Genomic DNA, 24,071 nt, shown 5'->3' on the forward strand with positions numbered 1-24,071 from the left:
CAGCCCCCCGCAGTTCCAGCTGCCCAGCTACCAGGTCTCCATCGCCGAGAACGAGCCGGCGGGCACGGCGGTGATCGCGCTGCGGGCGCAGGACCCCGACGAGGGCGAAGCCGGCCGCCTGGCGTACTCCATGGAGGCGCTCTTCGACGAGCGCTCCAACGACTACTTCTCCATCGACCCCGAGACGGGCAGCGTGGTCACCACCCGCAGCTTGGACCGGGAGACGAAGGACACCCACGTGCTCAAAGTGACCGCGTCCGACCACGGCWCCCCCCGCCGCCGCTCGGCCACCACCTATCTAACGGTGACCGTGAGCGACACCAATGACCACGAGCCGGTGTTTGAGCAGCCCGAGTACCGGGAGAGCATCCGGGAGAACCTGGAGGTGGGTTACGAGGTGCTCACTATCCGTGCTACCGATGGCGATGCCCCAGCCAATGCCAATATGCTTTACCGCCTGTTGGAGCCGGGAGCTGGCGAAGGCGTCTTTGAGATTGATCCGCGCTCTGGGGTCGTGAGGACTCGAGCTGCGGTGGACCGTGAGGAGGTTTCTGAGTACCACCTGGTGGTGGAAGCTAATGACCAGGGCAAGGACCCAGGACCTCGCAGTGCCACAGCTATGGTGCACATCACTGTGGAGGATGAGAATGACAACTACCCTCAGTTTAGCGAGAAGCGCTACCTGGTCCAGGTGCCAGAGGATGCCCCAGTGAATAGTCAGATACTGCAGGTGCAGGCCACTGATCGGGACCGGGGCAGCAATGCCCAGGTGCACTACAGCATTGTGAGTGGCAACCTGAAAGGTCAGTTCTATATCCACTCTTTCTCTGGTGCCATCGACCTGATCAACCCTCTGGATTATGAGACTATTCGGGAGTACACACTGCGGATTAAAGCCCAGGATGGGGGAAGGCCTCCCTTAATCAACTCCAGTGGCATGGTGTCAGTGCAGGTCGTGGATGTGAATGATAACGCCCCCATCTTTGTCAGCACTCCCTTCCAGGCCACGGTGCTGGAGAACGTTCCTTTGGGCTACTCGGTGCTGCACATCCAGGCTGTGGATGCTGACTCTGGGGAGAACGCGCGCCTGGAGTACAAACTCATAGAGATGACACCACCAGCTGGAAGCGCTCCCGTTGCGGGTGACTCTGGGTTCCCTTTCCAGATCAACAACAGCACAGGGTGGATAACGGTGTCAGCAGAGCTGGACCGAGAGACTGTAGAGAACTACCACTTTGGGGTGGAGGCCAGGGACCATGGTGTGCCGGTCATGACCTCCTCAGCCAGTGTGTCCATCGCGGTCCTGGACGTGAATGACAACAACCCTACCTTCACTGAGAAGGTGTATCACCTCAGACTGAACGAGGACGCGGCTGTGGGCAGCAGTGTCCTGACCCTGACAGCAGTGGACAGGGATGTCAACAGTGTCGTGACCTATCAGATCACCAGTGGCAACACCAGGAACCGTTTTGCTATCACCAGTCAGAGTGGAGGGGGCCTGATCACCCTGGCCTTGCCCCTGGATTACAAGCAGGAAAGGCAGTATGTGCTCACAGTCACTGCCTCGGATGGCACTCGCTTTGACACCGTCCAGGTCTTCATTAATGTCACAGACGCCAACACACACCGCCCAGTCTTCCAGAGCTCCCACTACACTGTGAGCGTCAGTGAAGACAAGCCCATTGGCACCTCTATTGTCACCATCAGTGCCACTGATGAAGACACTGGGGAGAACGCGAGGATCACTTACATTTTGGATGATAACATCCCCCAGTTCCGCATCGACCCCGACACAGGCACCATCACCACCCTGATGGAGCTGGACTATGAGGACCAAGCCTCCTACACATTGGCCATTACAGCCCATGACAACGGCATTCCCCAGAAGTCCGACACCACCTATGTCGAGATCCTCATCCTGGATGCCAATGACAATGCACCCCGCTTCCTGCGTGACCGCTACCAGGGCTCGGTTTTTGAGGATGTGCCTCTCTCCACCAGTGTCCTGCAGCTCTCTGCTACGGACCGTGACTCAGGCCTCAATGGCCGTCTTCTCTACACATTCCAAGGTGGGGATGATGGAGATGGAGACTTCTACATCGAGCCCACTTCTGGGGTGATACGTACACTGCGCAAGCTTGACCGTGAGAATGTGGCTGTCTACAGCCTGCGAGCCTTTGCTGTTGACCGGGGCAGCCCACCCTTGAAGGCTTCTGTGGATATCCAGGTGACTGTGCTGGACATCAACGACAACCCTCCTGTCTTTGAGAAGGATGAATTTGACATCTTTGTGGAGGAGAACAGCCCTGTGGGCTCTATTGTGGCACGGATCAGTGCAGCCGACCCTGACGAGGGAACCAATGCACAGATCATGTACCAGATTGTGGAGGGCAACATCCCTGAGGTCTTCCAGCTAGACTTGCTCAATGGTGACCTTACAGCCCTGATGGACCTGGATTATGAGGCTCGGACGGAGTATGTGATTGTAGTGCAGGCCACTTCTGCCCCTCTTGTCAGCCGAGCAACGGTGCACATCCGCCTCCTGGATCAGAATGATAACCCACCTGTACTGCAGGACTTYCAGATCCTCTTCAACAACTATGTGACCAACAAGTCTAATAGCTTCCCCTCTGGTGTGATTGGCAAGATCCCAGCTCATGATCCCGATGTGTCTGACAGCCTGGCCTACACCTTTGTGCAAGGCAATGAATTAAATTTGCTCCTTTTGGACTCTGCCACTGGGGAACTCAAACTCAGTCGGGATCTGGACAACAACAGACCCCTGGAAGCCCTCATGAAAGTGTCAGTCTCAGGTAAGCAAGCATACCCATGGTAATAAATTGTGTAAATTTGCTTGGTGGACCAACGTGCTGGCATGGGCAGAAATACCTTACATGCAGTTTAGTGTGCAACCTTCAGTTTCTTGGTGAAGTAACTTATCTGTGAAATTCTTGGAGAAAAACCACAAGAATGTATCAAGCCTATGTGCTGTGGGTGGTGTATTGAAGCTGTTTAGTAAATGTGGATCACAAGTGTGTGAGGAAGAGAACATATTCCCTCAGTTTAGGTGGTACTTTGGCTGAAACATTTCTCATGTGATGCATAGAGCTAATAAATAACCGAACTTGGAAAGATGTAGGGAATCCACACTTCTGGTTGACATATCTTTAATGTTTAAACTTTCTATTGACACCACAGCTTTGGGGAGCTTTCCCCACTTTTATTTTCTCTTTTGTTAAAAAAAGAAAAAAAGAAAAAATGTTGGGATTTTGTATTAGTTGGCTTTTTAACAGCAAGATACAGCTCATTTGTTTATTCCAGGCTGTGTACTGAGAGGTCTGGCTGATAAGTCTTTAGCCTGCTCCGTTGGTGTGGACTTGGTAAATGTGAACCTGGTGGAGCTGAACTTGTCTGACAGGCTGAGCATTTGGCCTCTGGTTTGCGTAGCTGGTGTGTGTTTCTGCGGGACATGCCTACTCTTAAAGCAGTGAGCTATAGTGGTATAATAGCTCTGGAGCATAGCTAACGGCACTGGGGTTGCTGTATTAGAATTAAAGGCAGATTCTACTCAAATGCAGCACCAAAAACAGCCCTGAAAAATCTGCTGTTGGGGGTGGGCGAGAGAACTGRCAGGGGGTACCATACAATTAAATTACTTGGAAAAATTGCGTGTGTGTGCGAGGACTGTCTCTGCCGTTAGGTAGACTGTTCAGTATTGCTCGATATGTATTCYTACACATACTCTTAGGAGATTATTCTTTTTCTGCTGGGTTGTTTGCTTATCATGGAATTACTTTTTATGTCTCTTACTGTGGCATCAATCATGCAGTGAGTAATTTCCTTTGCAGGTGCCACTCTTTAAAGTTTACTGTGGACCTGATCCCATACTTCTGTTGACTTTCAGAGGTTATAACCAGATACATTCTTCTCCCCAACTCTGTGCAAGCTAAAGCTAATATTTGTATTCTTTTTGCATAAAATAGCTGGGAGTACTAGGTATATATAATGACACTTTAGGAGATGCTTCTCTTTGGGTGATTGTATTTAAAAAAAATACCTAACTATGGCACAATCCTGGCAGCGCTTGCTACTGTAAGTAATCATTTGGAGAGCGATGGGGCCTCGGGGTAGTGAGCAATCCTCTCTGTTGTGTTTGCAGGCCTGAGCTCCTTTTTGCTTCGGGAAAATGAAAGTGATATTAACTGAACTCATTGAAATTATTGTGGTGTATCGTCTGACAGGGCCTCCAATTTCTTGCAAAATGCTAGGGGGCAGCTAATGTGGTAAGTTAACTCACAAATGCTGTTTCCGTGTCCTGTGAGGACTTGCAGAAAAGCAGGCAGTTGGCTTGTGACCTTAAAAAAAAACATTTGGATTAACATACAGGTGACTGCGTGGTCGTCGTCTGTCTGAACCAGTAGCRCTTTATCTAGCAGCAAGAGATAAGGACTTGGCATAGCACAAGAAGCTTAGAAAAGTCGTTTTATCAGACTACGTGAAGAGAGTGCTCAGGACAGAAAAACAGATTATACAAAGTATCCCAGTTTCACTGTAATGGTGTTGAGCGTCTTTTTACAGTTTAAATGGGTGAAGTCTAAGACAGGAGAATGAAGGAATTAAAACCTCCGCTTTGTTAAGTAGCAGGAGGTTGAGCGTTAAGTGCATCATTTTCATATTTGGTGGGGATGTGAACTTTGAAAGTCTTCCTGATTTTGATCAAAACTGTCTGTCTGCTGCCTGCACTTAGATATTAGAAAGAAGAGAGCTTTCTACCAATAGGATTTTAAAATCATTTTGACAAGCAGTGAACTCCATTTGATGTTGACTTTGACAAGTTTGCTGTTTGGATATTGGAAGGGCAGAGTTTTGCAGAGTTTGGGATTATATCCAGGAAACTCTCACCTGCCTGCTTTCTCCAGTTTATCTAATGTAGGCAGAGAAGAAGTTCGGACTGAAATACTCCCCRTGGTTATCTCCAAGTGTTGCAAAATACTTGTAAATCATCTGCTAAAATGACCTGCCAGTTAACTGAAAAACGTGTCTATSGAGTAGCCATTAACCTCTCAACCCAGACAGAAAGTCCTGCCCTAGTCACAGCTGCTGTTCAGGTCAGTGAAGAATTTGAGCTTTTATGAACTCGGGGAATTTGATCTATATATGAGTCGGAAGTGACACCGCTGTTTAAAAATGCTATTTTCACCCGGTGCTGTGGTCTGCTCTGAAGGCGTGTGAGTGTGTGTGGGGCTAGTGAGGAGATGTCCTACTCAAATAAACTACCGTGAGACTCTGAGATATAGCTCAGCCCGGTATTCTTTCATCTGAYGTGAAAATGAGCTGGATGCATGTGGTGATTTTGGCCCGCCGCCTATAAACAAAATGTTAAGAATCATGAAAAACAAGGAAACCGTAACGATTGGTGTAGCAAAACTCGCGAATGATGCACTTTGTTTTTAAAAATTGAGCTGGTAACGCGAGCGCCTTCGGGAGCCGCGTGGGCCGGCGGCGGGCAGGGTCCGTCCGCGCGGAGCCTCCCCGGGCCCGGGGCTGCTGCCGGTCCGGGGCAGGAGCGGGGACGGTCGYGCTGCTGCGGGCGTCTGCGCGCCGGTGTTCAGCGTTGGAAGGGGAGGGCGCTTCCGAAGCGGATCTCTGCGTGYCCGCGCCGGCCTCGTCTGCTCCCTTCCATCCTCCGGGCTTTTTTGCCCGGAGAGCCGGCGGCTCGGCGCCGCCGGCCAGGCTCACAGCGCGGGTGCTGGGTCGCCCGCGGGGAACGGGCGCCTTTGCCTTCGCGCCCTCGAGGCTTTGCTGCCGGAAGGCAGAGCTTGGCCTCGTATCCCCATTCCTGCGTGTAGCCTCGTTACACTTTCTTAACAACGGGGATGAAATTTGCCCCCTGCTGAAACCCCACTCTTGCTTTCCCTGATGGGGTAAGGACTATACTCAGGGCTTCTAAAACGAGCAGTKGATATTAAATCAGTCTGTGATTTCTTACTGTTATTAATAAGCATACAATTAAATAAGCAGGTTTGCTGCAGACTTATTTTTTGCCCACAAGATTTACAGTACTGAAAGGGAAATTGTCAAATTGATGCTGGTTAGTTTGGAATTTATCTAGTCAAAAAATGGTTTAAGTATTGCTCAAGTAACATTGCCTTTGCCTGCGTTAGACCTTATGCCTCCGTCTCCTCTTGCGGAGCGGAGGGGAGCTGCTGCCAGCCTCAGCTTTTCCCGGCCGCGGCCCGAGTTTGCTCCGGGATCGCGTTGCAAGCTGTGCGTGCACCTGCTTCGTTTTAGTGCCACAAGTAGCCCCACTTATCATGAGTGACAGTTCGCTCGAATACAATGGATCTGTGTGTAAACTCTTCTGGGATTAGACTCCAATTAGTGGATGTAGATAAAATAGCCAACCTGACTATACGCTGCAGCTTTCAAATGGCCCAAATAAATACAAATTTTGGATACAGCCTTTAAGAGCCATTGTCCTTAGCGAGAGGTAGACACCCCAGTATTTTTGAGTGTGTGCAAGGTAATGATTTCCTTTTACATTTCCTTGACTTTTAATCTCTAGTGGCGTTTAGTGACATTATTGACTATCAACCAATACAAGTTGAGATAGAGCTCATTTGCGCTGCCATAAACTCCTGTTTTTCTGACTCAAAGCTTGTTAAAGGATCTTCGTTACAATTGTAATTTGACAGTCGTTACGTTAATGATCCTGGCTCTCCTGCTCAGTTTGCTCTCCATGCAAATATAACAGAAGATATTATACTTTGTTTTAGCTCTTATGATAAATTTGAGGCTGCAATTGTGCCGTAAACACAAGGCTTTGGGGGCTTTGTCAGTGCGAAGAAAATTTGGGATTAAAGGGAAAAAAAAAAGGAGGGAAAAGCAACCTTGGCAGGCTGAAGGCCAGCTCTAGGTGGGCGCAGAGGGTGGTGCACGGGGCTGGGGTGGTGCTGCCCGAGTGCCTGGTCCCACCGCGATGCCCGCTGGCCCACGGGTGGGCGAAGCGTCGCCTGAGCCGCGGCCGCGTCGTGGACGTTGCCGAGGTCTCGCCCGGTTTGGGGCAGCTTCGTGGAGAAACCCGTTCCGGTACGGGCGACGTCCGTGTCCGTCTCCGCGCCCGGACGCGCTTCCCTGTGCGCCGCGCGGCTGGAGCGGCCGGCCGGTGTCAGGTGTCAGCCGGGAGGGATTCACGCACGAGCCGCTCTCTGCGGCCTCCCCGGAGCCGCCAGSGAAGTAAATTGCAGGAGGGTTAAACGCGGCTGCGGCGCGATGCCTGCAGGTGAGGCAATTACAAGATTATAGGAATGAAGGGGTGCTCCCTCTGCTCGCTCCTCAGGTGGAGGCGTTGGGCAGACGCGTGCTTCTCGGAGAGCGCTCCTGTGCCGGCGGTGCGTGTTGGGTCGCAGCGAGAGCCCAGAACCACCGCCTGGAGCTCTGATGTGGCTGGCGATCTTGTATAGCCCTGTCTGCACTTGCATTTCGCGTGCATCCAGCGCCAAGGGAGGAAGAAGCAGCAACTTGCAGACTACGAAGAGCAGGGTGACCGCCTTGGCAACAGCACGTCCACGCGCTACGGAGGGCTGCAGCACGGCAGCCTGTGGCCGGTGCTTTGTGTATCAAGTGGAGCTGCAGTGGAAGGTCGCCACCAGTTTTAGTAGCCTTCATACAGTGTTTGTGAAAGCTTACGTTTGTTTTCCTTAAATGGTGACTTGATATTAGTGATGATCTTTTCCAAGTCAGAACAGCTCCCAGATCTTCTGTGGCTGTCTACATTCCTTCCTGGTTCTATATAAATTAGATTTCAGGTATTTGCTCCTCCATCCTGGAATCTACTAGCCTTTTGCAAGAAGTTATAACTAGCAGGAGAGCTAGTTTCCCTCCTCTGTAATCTGCTGCAGCCTGATAAAAAGCTTTTGGTAACTCGTTGCTTTCTTATGCGCTTCCTTCCACTTAATTCCTGGATTTCATAGGGGTGGTGTATTTTTATTTCAGAAGACAGGAAAACATCTAGGGCTATGAGAGCAAAATATGTAATGGAAGGCTGACTAACAAAATAACTTTTTAGTGAGATAAAAAAGATACCCGCTGTAAGCAAATAAATAAATCAGCGTGTTATCTGCAGCTCAAGCTCCTGTAAATAAACAATTTTTGTGCCCTAGTATACCTCAGTGGTTGAAGCATATACACATGGTTCTGCTTAACCTCATCCTACAAAATGAAGCCCGGAAGCATAAATACTAGGGGTCTCTCACAACGGGTACCTGGGGAAGAGAGCTCCCGTTCCTCCTCCAGAAGCTGTCGCGGCCAAAGCAGTCTACRAAACGGCCGTGTCAGTTGGCAAGAGGGAGAATTTGGCGTGTCGCAGCTTCCGCTTTTCCCTGAATAAACACGCAGAACGCTTGCCYGTGGAGTAGGTAGATAAAAGAGATRCTTTCTCTAGTAGCTGGAACTGCCAGCGTGGCTGGGTCCGGGTGCCGCGGTCCCGGCGGCATCGCGGAGCCGACCCGCGGCCACCCGAGGAGCTGCGGCGGGGCAGCCGCTGCTGGGGGTGCGGAGGCCGATTACAGCTTCAGCTGTTTGATACGATAATGCATAGCGAAACCCTAAGTAAACCTGACCTCAGCAATGCTGCTTAAAACCCCAAATTAAGTGTGTGTTTGTATTTGCAGAGTCAGGTCACGGTCTTCCCGTTGGGATTCCTCTGCAAGTTATTGGGTTGCCACAGGGTTTTGGCTTTTTTATGGCTGGCTTTGTGCGCACTTCACTCAGTGCAGTGACAGTTTATTTTATTTTTTATTGCCTAAACATTGATTGCTTCTCTTGGTGCTGTGCAGAAAAGAGGCAGACCTTAGGGTTACAACAAGAATGAATAAGAAAAACGAGATGGAGTCTCCTTCTCTGGAGATCTTCAAGGCCCGCCTGGATGCAACCCTGTCTAACATGCTCCAGGTGACCCTGCTTGAGCAGGGAGGTTGGACTAGATGATCTCCAGAGATCCCTTCCAACTTGACTGATTCTGTGATTCTATGATTCTATGTTAGATATTAAAGAGAAGAAGTAAGCTTTTTTTGATATAAGTCCCAAGGGATAGAAGTTAGATTCAGAGAAATGCATTGAAGGGTTTGCCTGAAGAATGGTTTTGCCCTACTGCCAAATTATTTGCAAATGGGGAGATCATTATAATAATCAGTGTTTAATTGGATTGGTAATTGTTTTATGTTTCTGGACTCCTTTTTAAGCTTCAGGGTGTACTCATGTGTTGGTCTGCTTAGTGTATCCCTTTTTGTAATTTACTCTTCTCTTAGAAGTCACTGAAGTTAAATCTTATTTCAAACTTGAAAAGTAGGAAGAATCTGCTTTTTCTTTTGTTTTGCTCTTCTGTTTAGAATTGTTTTGGGATGAGGTTGTGGAGCCTACTGAAAACTGGCAATTCCAGAATAAGCATTGAGTTACTGTCAAAAATAAGTACAAAAGAGCCTTTTTGTTAGAGAAAAGGAACAGCTTTCTAGCTTGGATGTTAGGCTGATAGTAAACCCATCATAGAAGTAGCCACCTACAGTAGAAGTACTTCTACCTATAGTAGAAGTAGATGGTGTGAAGCAGTGGGATTTTTTGCTTTATTATGTCCAACATCGGAAGCGCTACTTGAGGAAGTACCAGGCTGTTGTAAAGTGTATAATTTTACATTTGCTCATTGAATGGCCCATTTTTCTTGAGTGCATAGAACCAGTATCTTAAAACTCCCTTCTGTTGTCGACTCCCGACTTTGGAATTAATGGATTTTCTCAGACATATGTATTCAAAATTACACATCAGACGAGTCAAGACCGAGGAGCATAATGCTGGATTTCAAGCACGATGTTACGTGAAGGTGCCTCGCGTGCGTGCCGCGGTTCAGTAGGGCTTTTCCGGCCGGACCCTCTGCAGGCTGTTACACGGGCGCTGGAGCGCTCTCGCGTTTCTCAGGGGCTGGTCCCAGCGGAGCCCAGATGCCTCCGCATATCCCCAGAGAGGGGCTGGTGAGGCTGCCGGGTGCTCCCCGGTGCTGCGGCCAGGAGGATGCTCGGGGTCCGCGGCCGCAGAGGCGTGTGTTTGCAGTGCGACCAGCTGCATACGTACGCACATCTGAGCTAGCTTTAACCTAGTTATTTAGCGAGTGAACAGCTCTGCACCATAGCGTAGTTTTGGCGCAAGCAAAGCGGTTTCCCCGGGAAGGACCCTGGGTTGCCACGCGGGCGGCCAGCCCGCGCGGGAGCCCGGCTCCGACGGCTGCCGGCGCCCGCCGAGGCCGATGGAGGCTGCCGTGCCGCCGCCGGGAGAGCGGCAGGGTTTCGGGGCGGGCAAGTCGAAGCGTCCGCAGCGTCCTGGGTCAGGTGGGACTGAGGCAAAGGTGCGGGACTGATCTCAGAGTTGGGAGCACAATTGTTTTTTGGGCGGAGAAGAAGCAAAAGTGAAGCAGAAACCCCTTAAAAGCTAACCGCTACGAACGCCTTTTCAATATTCAGAGAGTGGGCGACTCTAGCTGTAACGCTCATGCACTGAGGATGAGTAAGGGGAGGGTCAAATGGCAGAAACGGCACGCTACCTCCTGCTCTCTCCATCCCCTCTCCCTCTCTTTTATAAGCCACGGATTTGCCACATTTGAGTGCTTGAGATAACAACACAATTTATGTGCTTAAGTCAGTGTTGCCTAATTTAGAGGATTTGGGCAACCCGCTCTCTTAGCTTTCTTTGGCATTCTGACTTGTATTTCCGAAAATTTCTATGGTAGCTTACTAGGAAATGGAATAGGGTTAAGAGGGTTGAAGATATTCAAATCAGATCTAATAACCCTTTTTGGCAGTTTTCCATGTTATAATCATTCTATCCTGGTTTGTGTGGGAATGATGATGTTTTTAGACAAAATAGTGCTTAAACTACTCTGACATCTACTTTGACATTTCAGAAACAAATGCCAGTGCTGTCTTTTATGATTAGCTGGCTTTTTTGTTGTCTGTTCCCCTTTTTGGGATTATTTTGCCAAAAGATTGCATAGAGCAGAGTGCAGAACAAGTTGACAASGGGCTCAGCTCTTCAAAGCCTTGTTCACAGTAGTAGTGCACTTGAAAGAAAGAACTTCTGATTAAATTCATTTTTGCCACTTTGTGTTTCTGTGACAAGTGACAGAAATTTTACTGTTTTTTTTCCCTTAGTGCAGCTCCCTTTCCAGTGTTGAAAGCACTGAACTATTTATAGGTGTAACAAAAGTTTCCAAAGGAAGCAGGATGAAATCTTCTTGGAAAATTTTATGATCTGTGATTCAGAGATTTCTTGTTTGTCTAATGCATTTTTTAATAAGGCACAGGTGTGTAAACTGGCTTAGATTTCCTATAAACTTGTTCATTTTGTTGAATRCTGTAACCAAAGATACAGTTGGTTCCTGTCTCCAGATTTGTATCATCTGACATTTTCCATAGGAGAAATAAGTTATCTGCTAAAGTTAGTTATGCAGGTCCCACTCACACTGAGCCRATGGGTGGGAGGGCTGCAGGGTGAAGATGCCCATCTCACTCCACTGATTAAAGAGGGAACAGRAATGACTGACTTGGGCTAATTGCTGTGTTGTTAGATAGCTGAAGTTCAGTGGGATGAACCTGCCCTAAATATAYGCCAGGAAGGAAGCATTAGTTTTCCTCTGTAGAGATGAATGTGCTTACTTCTGTACAGAAAACTAGCTGCATTAACAAGATTTGCGGACTAGAAGGGTTTGGGGGGACTACAGCTTGTACCTGAGAAAATGTTTTGCCATTAATAACTTTGGGGTGTATTTTAAAKGTTTTCAAGAGTTTGAGTATAGGAAGGGGAAAGGCATGCTTTTATGGGAATTTGGCATACAACGGAGAAATAAACTTCAAAACTACTTCATAAAGGCGATCTTTGCACTTGGGAAAAAAAWTTTGGACAGAAAGTAGGATTTGCTAACATTTGAGAAACAAAAGCTTTTGGACTTTGTTTCAACAAGCAGTTACAGCTGCTAATCTGTAACTACTTTCATATTTATTCCAGTATTTACACTTGCCAAGCACAAAAAAAGCAAATGAATGACATGGYGAAGCTGTAGTAAATCCTATACGGGCCACGTAGTAAGCACGGACACATTATGCTTATCATATACAAAGAGAGGCATACGCGGCCAACGTGTTTTCAACACCATTGCGGAAAGTGTGATAGATGCTACATTCCAGCAGGTCTGTAGCACTTTTGGAAATGACACATCTGGTCAAAATATTTCAGCGCTTTCCGAAGAAGGGAGACCAGGGAGAGCCCATTGTTAACAGCCATTGTCAACACCGGCTCTCTCCTGGTGTGGAGTCTGTAGTTTATGTCTAGTTTCAGGGAGAAGCCCAGCCATCTGGACCCTGCCAAAAGGGGCAGAGCACATCTGTGCTATCAAATTTGAGTTTCACGGACGTGAGGGCCAGCATCCCAAGGGACCTAATAGGTTTGGAAGTCCTCGTGAGAATTAATAGAGATAATGAAGCAAACTTGATCAGGATGTTTCTGTGTAGCTGCTCTGCCTCTGAATACATTTTGTGGGTAGGAAGAACTGCTAGATCTGTTGGCTTTGCTCTTTCCTTTCATTAGCTCCAGATCAGATTCCTTGACCCTGTTTGAAACTGATGTTAGCAGCTCACTTAGCTAATTCAGCTGAATTCATGCTATAGCACTTCTGGATTTTCTAGGGAGCCAGTCCAGAGCAGTCCCTAGTTTATTCCTTTGCTTTCAGCATTCATCATACTAGGTCTAGCTCTGAAGGAGACCCTTTAAGTCCCTAACGGTACTTTTTTTCTGTGTAGTTATCTGAATTTAGTTTAAATCATGTAGAAGTTGTCACATACTAACCAATGCATTACATGTTTTAGCAACGTGTGGTTGCCAGCCTTTGGACACTACCAGGGAGAGCTCTTGTTACTTATGGTACCTCGCTCTTGACATAGCTAGGAAGAGGCGTTTGGCATCTCTCAAGACTTGGATCCAGTATGGGACTTGCATGTCTAACTAAACATTACAGGCTGCAGAGCTTCGCTTTTCAGGTGTCTGTTCTCTGGAGTGGTATCCTGATTTAGGCAATTAAGTGTCCCATAAAGTGGGAGCACTTGAAATACCACCCTGCTACCGCTTAGGCACTTCACTCAGCATAGCAATGGGGACACTTATCTCGGGCAGAGATGGGCTGGGCTCCAGTCCTTGATCTGAAAGCTCTTGCTGTGCTACACATTAAAGAGCAGCCGAATGTGATACATAAAACAGTTTGGGACTTACGATTCCCATCTCTTAGGTAAGTGCCATAAGCTCCAGAGTCATGCTCACACTTGCAATGTGCCGAGCGTCAGCTTTCTGGCTCACTGTCTTGTATCCAGGCACCTCCGTTTCACTGGAGCACCAGTTTAGATAGTCTGGCTCTGACTCAGTGTTGCTGGATTTTCTTTAGGCTGTAATAAGAGCTGGATCATAAACTGTTCAGTCCACATCAAGACTAGGTCAATTCTGGCTGTAGCCAGGGACTCATATCTTCGTGTTCAGGAACTCAAAGGTAAAATAAACAACAAAGAACCCCAGGGCTTTTCTGAGACTGCTTTCCTATTTATTAGATCTGATTTATTTGTCTTCTGGCTTTAACTGTTTGTAAATGTATTTTTGAAAAAGCCTTCTCTGACATGCATTCATGTGGAGAAGCCCCCAGACGGACTAAAGGGTCAGTTGTGGAAGGGTTCRTGGGATCAGCCTATTACACCACTAAATATCTCGAGTTCAGCACATCTTCACCTACTGTTTAATCCTCTTTCTCACTGCAGTTTGTCACGATGATTGACTCGCTAGTAATTATCAACATGTTACTGCTTGCTGCTCGGGTCCCGCGGCTTCTCCCGCAATGCGCTCGCTGACGCTGGAGCTGGTCGGCGTTGTCAGGACACACGCGGCACAGGCTCTCGGCAAGCTCCCCCATCAGCCGATTCTCCCGCTTCCCGTGGCGTGTGTTTCTGATGTTGCCCTGTTTTTATTGACACAGTGTAATTTAGCAATGTGTGCTCTACCCGATGAGCTCTCCATCTGGCAGACAATTGTCTGCAAGTTTAAATCCCCTCTTAACTTCAGTTTCTAGGGTTCACAAAACCTGCTGGTTCATGCCAGTTGGTTTTTCAGCCTGAAGTTCAAATTTGAAGTTTGAAGTACATTTAATTTTTTTGGCTTACTACTTAAAGCTGAAATAATTGGTTTAGGAAGAGTTTACTAATAGTTCATTTCAATGGTTTTTCCAGGGTTACAGGGAAGGAGCTRAAGGAACTTTATAAAGGTTTGAGTAACAATTCTGCATAATAATTGAAAAAATCCAGTGTGAAAATTTCMGAAAGTAATAGCTTATGCTGTGTCTTAAGGAAGGCTCAGATAGAAATAGAAATAACTGAACAATAAACAGAGAAGCAGAGAAAACCCCAGGCTGCATTTCCCAGATGGGCAATTCGGAGCCACTTAGAACATCCCCTAACTGTAAAAAAAATTAAACATAGTTAATGTGATGTGGGAAAAAAATGTGTTTTTCTGAAATGATAGATAAGATAGATTTTGTTAACTTCTAGCTTTTACTTACTAAGTTACTTAACATTATTCTACGCTGAGTTTGGAAATCTCAATCTTGTATTTGAGGAATTGATGTTTAGACATAGATCCTTTCATCTGTAATCTTCTGTCCTGGGGATTGCTATCACTGTTTATAGGTCGGGCAGTGGCTCCTCTAAGCTGCTGACAGCACGCTTGGAGTTGTTTGCACTGGTTATGCAAAGTGTAAACCCAGGATACATTTTAGGACTTGGTGGATGTCTAACTGGGCTGAAAGCTTATTATGCCAAAACATGCTGGTCTTTCTTTTTTCCTCCTTGTTATCCTCTTTCCCCCTGTCTCTTTGTGTTTGTTCTATGCATTTGCTCTGTATTGTGTTTAAGAGAGGCGCCGTGTTGGCAGGATGTGCRGCTGGCGGGGACCCCAGCCCACAGGTTGCTGCCGGACTGTGGTCACCACTCCTGGTGACCACTCCTGGGTGAGCAGAGTTTGACTCCTGCAAGTTTGTACAGGGCCTTGCACAGTGGAGACCTGGTGGGGGCTGTTTTTGTAATATGTATAGTAAATAACTGTAATAACCACCAGACGTCTACTGACCAAAAGCCCTGGGAGATAGCTAGATAGGATGGCGGCGCTCTGGGCTGCCCCTGGGCCCTGTTGATTGCGCTTCTGATACTGGAGCAGATGCTTCTAAGTTGCCTGCTAAATGCGGTGCTTGCCAACATTTTGGTAGTCAAGGGCAAATATCCTTCCTCATTCCCTTTCCTCTTTCCTGCTGGGCGGCAAGGCAGGTTCTGTTTTATCCCGTACCTTGTTTTGACCTTTAAACTGTTTCCCGACTCTCTCTGTTTCATGGGTGCATTTGCTCCATGGTGATGGACAGGGTCCATTTCTTCTAGAGATGCCCTGAGAGAGGGTTCCTATATATACAGGGCTGTTAGGGGACCCCTATAACATGCAGGGAGCAAGACTGTGCTGTGCAGGAGGTGGAATCAGGGGTGACCATTACACTTCCAGGGTTTGTGCTGCTGCAATCCTTTCTGCCTGTTGTTCCACTGTGGATGTTAAAGTTGGAGGAGTGTGGAAGTAACAATGCCGGTGCTTGTTATGGAGTGTCCAGCCTTTCACCACCGATGTCCACGTGGCTTGGTCTCCATCACTCCTGCTGGGGTTATCTCTTGCATCCTTGACACTGTGTTCTGGGAGCAGGGGTGATCTGGATGCCCAGCTTGGAAGAAACAAGGAGACAGGGTCTGCTCAGGGAGGTGCTGGCGGCCATCCTGGGACTGGCTGCTTGGCCAGCTTGGTGCTGTGATGTAGAAGGGTGAACAGGCAGAGCAGCTGGCTGTAGTCAGGGATGTGCCTGCTCCTAGGCTCTTCTTTGTCCTGAAGACCTGCAAGTCCAGAGCAGGGCACCTCCTGAACATGCTGGGGCTTCTCTTTGGACCACGTTTCCCTCTTGAGAGCACAGGAGTGTGGGGATGAGGTGTGGTACATAYCTAGGTCACGTTAAGACCAGCGCACGGCCAGCATGTTCCCCTGGGAAATGTGTCTGGATCCTTCTTGTAAATGCCAAAAGTCATCCATAACTGCAGGCTYTGCCCAGGGCTCCCTGGAGACCTTGGAGCTGAATGGTGTGAATTAGTGACTCAGGGAGGCTTTGCTGCATGGCATGTACAGCCGAGCGCCCATTGCAGCCGGCCAACATCCCAGGACATGTCTGCACGCTGGTGTCGGTGCTTGGCATCTTTACAGTCCGTGGGAGCAACGCTCGTGCTGATGAGTGGGGAATTTGGCCCACTTTTTATCTAGATACTCACTCTGGTTCTTGATTTTCTTTTTTGACCAGCTGCAGCTGTCATTGCTGTCTAGCTCAAACAAATAGGTGCTGTTACTTCTCTGTGCATCTATTCCCTTACTGTTTAGATAGTAGTAGTGTCTGTAACTTTATTCAGGCTTAAGAGTCTTTAAATAAAGAAATTCCTAATTATTACTAACAGCACTGATGGATGTGAATGATTAACAGCAATAAACTCAGGTGAGAACTGAGAGGTGAGGACATTTTTTATATGGTATGCAATGAACCTGTCTGTTTTGTATGAATGAGTTTTACAGACTTTTGTACAATTGCTTCTAAAATATGTCCCTTGCCAAATTTGAGGGAATTTCTTAAGCTGAGATGACTAATTCACTCCTTGGCTCAGTGCATGTGTATCAGCTTCTCTGAAGCCAAGGTGCTGAGATGATCAGATAAAATAACCCAGATTCCTTGTGTCAGGAGCAGTTTCACATAGATTCCTTGTTTTCCGTGGGAAGTCCTTTGGGAGAGGTGGCTTCACCTGCTCTGCGGTGCTGTCAGTGGTGCCCTGGTTTTGCTGTTTGCCTTCTTAATCTGACTTGAACTGTTAAAAGATCCCATTGCTCTTTTCAAAGACTAAAGGGAAAGTGAAGTGACAACTTTCATAGTTGAGTTGAAAGCTTTCCATCAGGCCTGATTACTGGTGTCTGCTTAGRCTGAAGTGTCCCATGGGGTAAACTTTACATGCTTTACTCATATTCAGTGCATCGCATATAAATTCTATGGGATGACATTTTATTGCATTAGTATTGTATAAAGTCAGTATATTGAGCATTTTAAGGTACTTAAACATATATAAATGAATAATRATAAGAAAAGACTAATGAAATTCTATTAGGGTGATGAAACTGAATTTTAGAGAAATGAATCTCTCTGAGATTTCTGCAGTTGTGAAATTCACAGTTTTTGCTTTTTGGATTCTTTATACCTACTGCTTAAATCTTGTTACACAGTATTGTGTAAGGTGTATGCTTCGCTCAGTCAATAGGCAAGGCTCCGTCAAGGTCACTGAATTCCTCCATTTAATCAGCAAAGAGCTCGGCCTGATAATTTTAGTGCCACATGTCTGTCTTCACATTTGCAGGGCGTTTTCTGTCTTGCACTATTTTTGCATTTTACAGTACAGTGGTTACTGAAAGCATGGCTTGGACTCGTTCTGAGACGAGTGTGATCCCTCCCCGCTTCCCATGCCTGGCGGTCAGCAGCTAATTTCCTGGAAGTCCGTTCTGGGGCAGGTTTTTGCATCCTCCCAGTCCTGGCTCAGCCTCCCTGGCTGCTCGTGGGTGCAGACACATTGCATAGAGGAGCAGGTCGATGCCACGAGCTAGACTCTGTGAGCTGCTGCTACACTAACATGAGATGCTGATCCATTCGAGCTGCAGGGTAATTTAATCGCTTYTGGAAAGCACAGTGGTTAGTAATCCCACACAAACAAGCTGCCACTGCTTCTGTTCCTTATTAGACTTCTAAATTAATTTCTTTTCCATTTTTGTTCATAGATATTTTGTAGCATTTAATTTTCTCTTTGATAATTTGAGTCACAAAAATCTCATGGAACATATTAGCCTACCTGTGATGGCATTTCAGCACATTTCTCATGTTTGCTTCTGTTGGGCTGTGTAGTACTGCTTGTTTAGAGGCAATGCAGTCCCTTTCCTTAGGAAAGTAATATGTTGTTAATATATAGTGTCAGGACTATGATGTGATGTGTCAGGACTATGCTGWCCTCTCTTTGGAGACTATCCCACCTCTTAGGTAGTATTTACARGATTTCTTCCCTAGGGTTCCTCTCCAGCAGATGCATAATCCTCCTTTGRAGTCCTTCTCCCTTATAGTATCAGTGGTGATACAGATACACAAGGTCCCAAAGAGAATTATGACTGCTTCAGCAAAGAAGGTTTGCACTGCGGGCACTTTTGCTCTTTTGTTTTAAAGAGGCGAGGAGAATTTGGAAAAGGAACRTTTCTGAGATTTCTGGGCACATTTAACTCCCTGAAAATGACCTGTGAAAAGGACTGTTAGTAGCCTTTCAGGGTTAGACTTGTATGTGAAATGCCTGTGGTGGGGCAGAAATACATTGTGAAACTGTGTCTCAGGGTAGGGGCTGACGATCTGCAGCGTGAGTCTGCTCATCTCAAGAGGAAATGAGAGAGCAAGTTTAAAATAAGTGACAGTCTGAACGATCCTCTTAGCTGTGCTTCTGGGCACAGTCAGACATATTGATGGAGCTGATAAAAGTATGATCTTCCCTTCTATGGTATGATTGAAAAGGAGGAAAGGGGAAGTAATCAGGGATTATCAAATATCAGAATGGAAAATTATTCTGTTTCTGAAATTACAGTAATTTATTGTTCCTATCCAGTCACCATCTTTGTGTTTAAATTGGTACAGAAAGAAAGAAGCAATGTAATGTCTGAAAAATGCATTGGAATATGGGTCTTCAAGTTTAGGGATGTGTTAAGTGGAATGATTTTATTAAATAAAGTATTAAATGAAGTATTACATGTTGCTGTACAAGGCACTGCTAATACCTCTTGTCTGTAATATTGTTATAGCTCTCACTTAAGAAAAGTTAGTTTATCGTGCAAAGGTGTTCAGGGGACAAGTTGGGAACAGAGAGTTTGCTTCACTAGAGGTATCRTGTATGGTAGAAGATTGCATCTTTAATTCAGCAAAAGAAAAAGCAAGRATTATGAATGTCTTTGACCTCCCTGAAGTTATTTAAGGAAAACAAAGGTAACCATAGGTCASTTAAAAAAGAAAAGAAAAGAAAAATATCTGTAGGTGAACTGACTATGAATAAACGTAGGTGGGATGTTAGATCGTAATTGGAAAGCATTAGAGAAGCAAAGTTCTCGAAAAACCCCTCTGTAAAGGGATTCACAGAAGCACAGCTGGCTTTGAGATGCAGCTTGGTGAATTAATGAATGCTTGATAGTTTATGAGTAGTATTATGTATATGCGACATAGTTCCTTGAGGAGCTCCCTTCAATAGAAAATTGAACCTGTTGATGGGAAAATTCTTTCCAATTCTCTTTCTCCTGCAGAAATTAAATACACATATTAACAAATTGCAAATGCATTAGCCTTTTGAACTGCCTAAGCTTGTGTAAGTTGTTATATGTTGATAACAGCATTGCCATTTTCTCTTAAACATGGTGTCAAAATAAGATTAAGAATCCACAAGGTAGATAAATTAGCGGGGCTGGAAGATGCACAGAAATACCATAGGCTGTGGGTCACCCCAGATCTAAGCCAGTCTAGCTTCTGGTTGCTACAGTGCAAGAGAGGATGAAAACTGATTAAAAGCCAAACTACTTTTTTGAAAAGACAAACCAGCTAAACAAAAAGATTCTGATGGGGCAAAGGAACAGCCCAGTATAGTATCAGATGAGTACCAGTGCAGAGGAGGAGATGGTGCCATGACAGCTAGCAGTTATATTGACTTAGGTCAGCTGTGCATTTGCAGCCAAACTCTGAAAAAAAGTATTAATTTTTGTTGGTTTTTTTTGAGTTGGGTTTTTATTACTTTGTGCTGAAAAATTTAGTGCATGGTTGGACAGGTACCAGAAATGGCATAAGGGAGGAGGCAGTAATTAGATTAGTTTAGACTTTGCGCTTGCCTAAGTGGGTGCCCTTGCCTTGCCTTGCCTCTGCTAGTTGATATTAGAAGACATTATGTGTATTTGCCCATACTCGTGTTTTGTCCCCTCTGGAAGGCAGAAAGTCTCTAGAAAGTCCTTTCAACATACAGATCTCAAAAGGTTATGCTGTCCCTCCCTTAGACTTGTGCAACCATGTTGACTCACACTCAGGGGAGAATCTGTTCCAGTGCTGTTTGCGCAATAGTGAGCACCTAACCCGTGTAGGTAACTGTATCCTAACTGTCTTTTGTGGGTACAAAACTCYGTGCCCATATACGTATGAAATTCTGCCACCCCTGCGACTTGAAACTGCCACAAGTTCTGTGCTGCAAGATGCGTCTGTATTGCCCACAGCAAAACCGTATAAGATTCTTAAATGGTGAACATGTTTAAAAGCCTGTATCTTGGAAACACACAGAGTAGAAGGAAATACTGTAATAAAGGAATGCAAAAATAAATAACTGAATATTTTTAGTCCTTCATTSCCTGTAGGTTACTGCCTTTCTAAATTTCTTAGAAAAAGTTTTAGCAAATCCTGATTTAAAAAGGTAAGAAATTTGATGGTAATAGGAATTTCTGTATGGTAAAAGTATTGAAAAGGAGGATGTGCTTATGTGCTCTGGCAAAGTCCTTTTGAATTATCYAGGCACTACTGTAACTGATAAGCAAATGCTGATAACCCTGTTAATATTTTAAGGACTCTGTGCAAGTATTGGGGAGCAGTRGGTAGCTATCACATTCCTTCACACTGCAGGACAGGTTTCTTATTTGCTATCTTACTGGTTTTATATACRTACAGTTTTTCAAGCTCTATTCACCTCGTCTCACGGCAGCTCCTTGGCAAGCAGCCTCGTGAACTCTTTCAGATGCTTCTTACTCACAGTGGTTGGGCTCATTGCCTACCCTGGTGTGGCTGGGATTTGGATTGCAAATTCCTGATCTGAACAAAGAGGGAGAATATAAAAGGCTGCGCTCTGGCCTCTCTCACACTTTAGAAAACCTTTATGGYTTCAGAGGATTGTACTCATAACTCTGGCTACACTTCAAAAAAAAAAAAAGTTTCTATCTCTGCAAAGACTGGTGCAGCTTCACCGGTAGGCACAAGAGAGGCGGCTCCAGGGAGGTTGCTGGTATTTCAGGCGTCATCTTATCTACTGCTAACTTGAGCTTTTTCCACACTTGTTCCCTTTTTTCTTTCCCCCCAGTCCTACTTTGTTTCCTCAGAACCCAGGGGCTGCAATTCAGTGCTTTTAGAAAAGAGAGAGGGTGAAAAGCTGAATGTAGGACACATCTAGTATGCAGAATGTGCCCAAATGTGTTTCCTCAGTGTGTCTGTAAGCTGTGTGAGATAGTAGACAGGCTATCTGAGAACCGACTTGCTATAATTGCTTTCATGAGACAGTATCAACTGGGTAGGATTTGGCCTGTACTAGCTTGCATTTGGTGAGCAGCAAAGGAGATGAAGCAAACTAAGCAGGGTGAGTCATCAGAATCAGGCTCATGCTAATTGGCTTATGTGTGTAAAAATGCTCAGAGTTGGGAAATGGCCCGTCACGGTCATGAAATCAATGTCTTCTTTTGGTTTTCTCCTCTCAGAGCTGTGGGAGAAAACTTGCGGAGTCTACTACAGTCAGAGAGAAGAAGGTGACTGTCTTAATATCTCACTCCCAAGGGGTTGCAGGCTGGGGAATTTAGGTTACTGTGAGGCGACCACTGAAACTAATGTCCTTGCACCTAGAATTAATTCTCATTGTGCTTTATCCATCCTCAAAGATGACAAAAAGGCTTAAACCACTCTTGTTTTTTAAAGATATACAAAGACTTTGCACAATGATAGCACTCAGTTAAGCGGTCCGTAATAATAAACCAGTTTTGTTTAGAAAATGTGGTAATCTTTTACTGTAAGACAGGTTTGTGTAGCATAAAGAAGCAAGTTGCTTTCATGTCTGTTGAAGTGTGTTTTGATTTTAAATCATCTTCCCTTTTACTCTTCTCTCTGGCATCCCTGTGTTAAAGATACTCATTGCATGCAGAGATCTCCACCTCTCTTGTTGCATAAAGTCATGGATCTTCATTGTAATGGACTGAGAGGAGCCTGGTGGAAGTAGGGATGGCCAGATGGGCACTGGCATTATCCTTCCAAAGACTCTGTGGCATTTAGCAGATAAAAGAGATCCAGTCAGAGACGCTCTTTCTTCTGTATGAGAAACCCTCCTTAGGGCATAAACTGGAAGGTAGACCCAGCTGAGAAGCCTTCTTAGGGAAACCTCATTTGATTTTCAGAAAATGTGTCTTGAGAGCCAGTTAGGAGGCAAGAGCCAGTTGGGAGGCAGGGAGTTTCAAGGAAAACCTGTCTTGCATGGCTAGGCTAGGATTCACAGAGCTCCAGGGCCATGTTCAGTGAGGCGAGCACCCCAGGACTTTCCTTGCACCAGTTACTGCCCAAGGGTTTCTCCTAGGCGGGAATGATCCGGCCATCCGTATGAAATGATTTTTTGAAAACAAGGAACAAAGAATCAGCTTCTTGGAAAAGCTGGTTCTCCCCAAAGAAGCTTTTGGGTGTATTCTGCTTTGTAAATCTGTGCATTACAACACACCCTTTTTGGATGCATTTGTTTGTCAAAAAATAAAATYACTTCCTTCTCTTTTAGGAGAAATGAGTCTGAAGGAGAGGTAGTAAACGGTGAAAGAGGATCTCCTGGTACAGCTAATTTTAGGGATACAAGGCAGTGCGGGGACAAGGGTTTAGCCAGACTGCCTTTCTGAGTCAGCATCCGTGCCTGTGTACCTGCGCTTAAGGAAGGTACGCTTAATTAAGGAATACCCTCCAATTAGCCTAAGTGGCCATTTAACAGATGTATGAGATCAATGAGCCCAGTTGCAATACAGATAACAGAAACTAGTTTGGATGATTTTAACCACTGTTTTGCATGTTTAAGTGGTTTTAAGTTATAAAGGACCTGCCTGCTAATGTTTACAGAAGCTCCTTAAGGAGGCAGGGGTGGTGGCCTGCCTTGGAGGCTAGGTGGCACTGGCTGGCCCAGGCCAGCCCTGCTTCCTCTCCTCTGTCCAGTGCTCCACATGTGGCCCAGCCGCTGTCCCCATCCCAGTGCCCATGGTCCAGCTGTGCCACCTCTGAGGATCATACCTGGTACAAAAGCCACCTCCAAGGGTGCTACTGGCCCTGACCAAAACGGTGCCAGGTCTGATGCCAACACGTGCAGGTGATCTGGCATGCCTGGGAGTGTGCCCTGGCCTTGCCTATTAGCTGCTGTAAGCATTGCCTGTGAGCCCTGCTGAATTGGTTGAGGCCAAACCTAATATCCCTACTCTAGTTCTGCCTTCTAGCAAGTATTAGGGAAAGAGTATGAGAAGCAGAACAAGTATTGACTGGTCCTTCCCATATTGTGCTGTGCCAGCTCCTGGCTGTTTGATGTTTAAGGCTTTACAGAGCTACAGGTCTCACCCAGACTATGGAGTTGAATAGCTATCTATGGCCTTATCATTTCTGAATTTGTTTTACCATTTTCGGAGACTTGTGTGTTTCCCAGTGTCCTGTCATAGTTTAGATGCATACACTTTTAAGAAGTGTTTCCTTTACTTCTGTTAAAATGTGTCCCCTGATAATTTCACTGGATGATCCATACCTTTGGTATTGTGAGAAACAGGGATTAATTGTTCTGTGTTCCCCTTCTTGTTGCCATGATTTTTCATGTCCTTATCATCCTGTCCATCTGTTCATTCTGCAGTGGATGCTCTCCATTTTGTAACACACTGTAAAGACTGGTTTTCCAGATGTGCCTAACTTGCCCAGGAGGGTGCAAATGAAAGCATCCCGCTGTGAATTAGTGCATTTATGTCTAAACGATTTCCAGGAAAGGAGCAAGTTACAGAGGTGTTAACTGTTTGCATTGTTCTCAAATGCTTTGAGCTTCATTCTTTATGTAAGATTTTTATAATGTTTACAT

At 46.1% G+C, this 24,071-nt stretch overlaps 1 protein-coding gene across 7 annotated transcripts in view; it reads left to right on the top strand.

Annotated features, from left to right (window-relative positions):
• Positions 1-10: 10 nt before the first annotated feature.
• The window catches only part of CELSR1 (cadherin EGF LAG seven-pass G-type receptor 1), a 176,243-nt gene continuing 152,182 nt past the window's right edge, over positions 11-24,071 (top strand). For 4 of the 7 annotated variants that reach the window (XM_085326427.1, XM_085326436.1, XM_085326443.1 and 1 more), the window contains exon 1: positions 58-2,813. In XM_085326427.1, the coding sequence (XP_085182553.1) occupies positions 131-2,813 (2,683 nt within the window). In that variant the 5' untranslated portion in view covers positions 58-130. Of the gene's footprint in view, positions 2,814-24,071 lie in introns of all 7 variants that reach the window. The other 3 variants (XM_085326462.1, XM_085297697.1, XM_085297689.1) reach the window with 2 other exon arrangements.

This window comes from Rhea americana, unplaced genomic scaffold, assembly GCF_003343005.1.
Source record: "Rhea americana isolate MKP2758 unplaced genomic scaffold, rheAme1 scaffold_1, whole genome shotgun sequence".
NCBI lineage: Eukaryota > Metazoa > Chordata > Aves > Rheiformes > Rheidae > Rhea > Rhea americana.